General features: G+C 37.9%; 1 protein-coding gene across 1 annotated transcript in view; it reads right to left on the bottom strand.

Annotated features, from left to right (window-relative positions):
• Positions 1-1,465, bottom strand: part of SYT10 (synaptotagmin 10) — a 66,662-nt gene that overhangs the window by 21,560 nt on the left and 43,637 nt on the right. Inside the window, exon 4 of the mRNA XM_019625665.1 lies at positions 194-209. Within this exon, the coding sequence (XP_019481210.1) occupies positions 194-209 (16 nt within the window). The remainder of the gene's footprint in view (positions 1-193; positions 210-1,465) is intronic.

Raw genomic sequence — 1,465 nt, forward strand, 5'->3', positions numbered from 1 at the left:
GGGAGAACCATTTTCAGCTCCCAATGCAAGTGGGAAATATCTCTGCCTGCCAAAATGGTTTCGCTCTTATCCTCTCTGACACAGCCGTAGACTTAGCTACCAGGAAGGAGCCAGGAAGCGCTCAGGTGGTAGAGTCAGAGCTGAGGCCTTAAAACAGCCTTCCCTGGACTTAACAATCAAGTCTCATAATTACCTGTGTAATAAGGAGCCTGAAGCAAAGAGGGGAGAGGCCAATATAGACACTGGGACAAGAGTAATTTAGAATATAAGGAGAGGATACGAACTGGATATGAACTCTTCCCTTTATCATACTGGTTAAAGGATATCTTAAGCTTCTTGGTGAAAGGAACTAGAGTTTTATTCTCAAACCTTAATCATTTACAGATGGGACATAGAAACTGGTGTAATAAACTGTATACAGCTCTCCTTAGAGTGTCTGATGCTTTTAAATACCTTTCCAAAATCCTCAATTAAAGGAAGCCCTCTCAGTACTGCTGTACGTAGACACCTGGACTGGATGAACTTGGCTTCACTATTCCATAGTCTACCTTAAATGGGTTCACATGGTTTCACCCTTGCTCCCCAAAGACTATACTTCATATAGTAGCCAGAGATTTTATTGATATTGGAGCAAGTTTAAGTTTAGATATGCATTAACTTTGATTTTTTTGTTTTGTGAAACAGAACAGGACTCTATGACTTAAACTGATAATAACAGGCTAATGTAATCATTGTGGCGGGCTGTTTAAAATTAAAGCCAATTTACCTGCTATAGTTCATGTGAAATGCAAAGGTAGTCAAAATAGACTGAACAGACACCAAAGCCTTGTCTCCTAAACGTATGTAGATATGATTTAATTTTTAATTTTCTTTTTCTTTTTTTTTTTTTTTTAGATGAGCCATCCTGCCACCTGTTGGCAGCTCAGCGGCTGCTCAGCTTGGGCCGGGACTCGAACTGCTGTTGCTCAGAGCTCAAAATGATTTAATTTTTAAAATAATATAATAAACTGTGGTGGTTGTTTGAATACCAAATATTTATGAGATAAAGTTATTTTTCACAGTCTGCCTGATTTAAGCAGGTGTTAAGGTCACAAAGAATCCGGCTTTGGGAACGCTCATAATTTTGTGATAGTCTATGATAAAGTCTATTATTTTAAACTTAATTTTAATTTTATATTGCAACATAGTTACTTCCTATCAATTCTTGCAAATGACTAAAAAACCTTATCGATAGGTTCATGGAATTTATTTGTATCACTTGAATTAATAATCAATTAATGGTGGCTCCTTAGCATATGTGATATCTGTGACACTCTAGGGTCAAGTTTACTGCAGAGATAAAATAGAAAATTAGGAATCTTCACAGAGGAGCAGATGTGGGTTCACTGTCCTAATCTGCAGGCCTTTGGTTGCAATACTGCTTGCTGTGCCTGGGAGATCTAAGCGAGACAGCCTCAACCAAAAA

This window comes from Hipposideros armiger, unplaced genomic scaffold (assembly GCF_001890085.2).
Source record: "Hipposideros armiger isolate ML-2016 unplaced genomic scaffold, ASM189008v1 scaffold_638, whole genome shotgun sequence".
Lineage (NCBI taxonomy): Eukaryota > Metazoa > Chordata > Mammalia > Chiroptera > Hipposideridae > Hipposideros > Hipposideros armiger.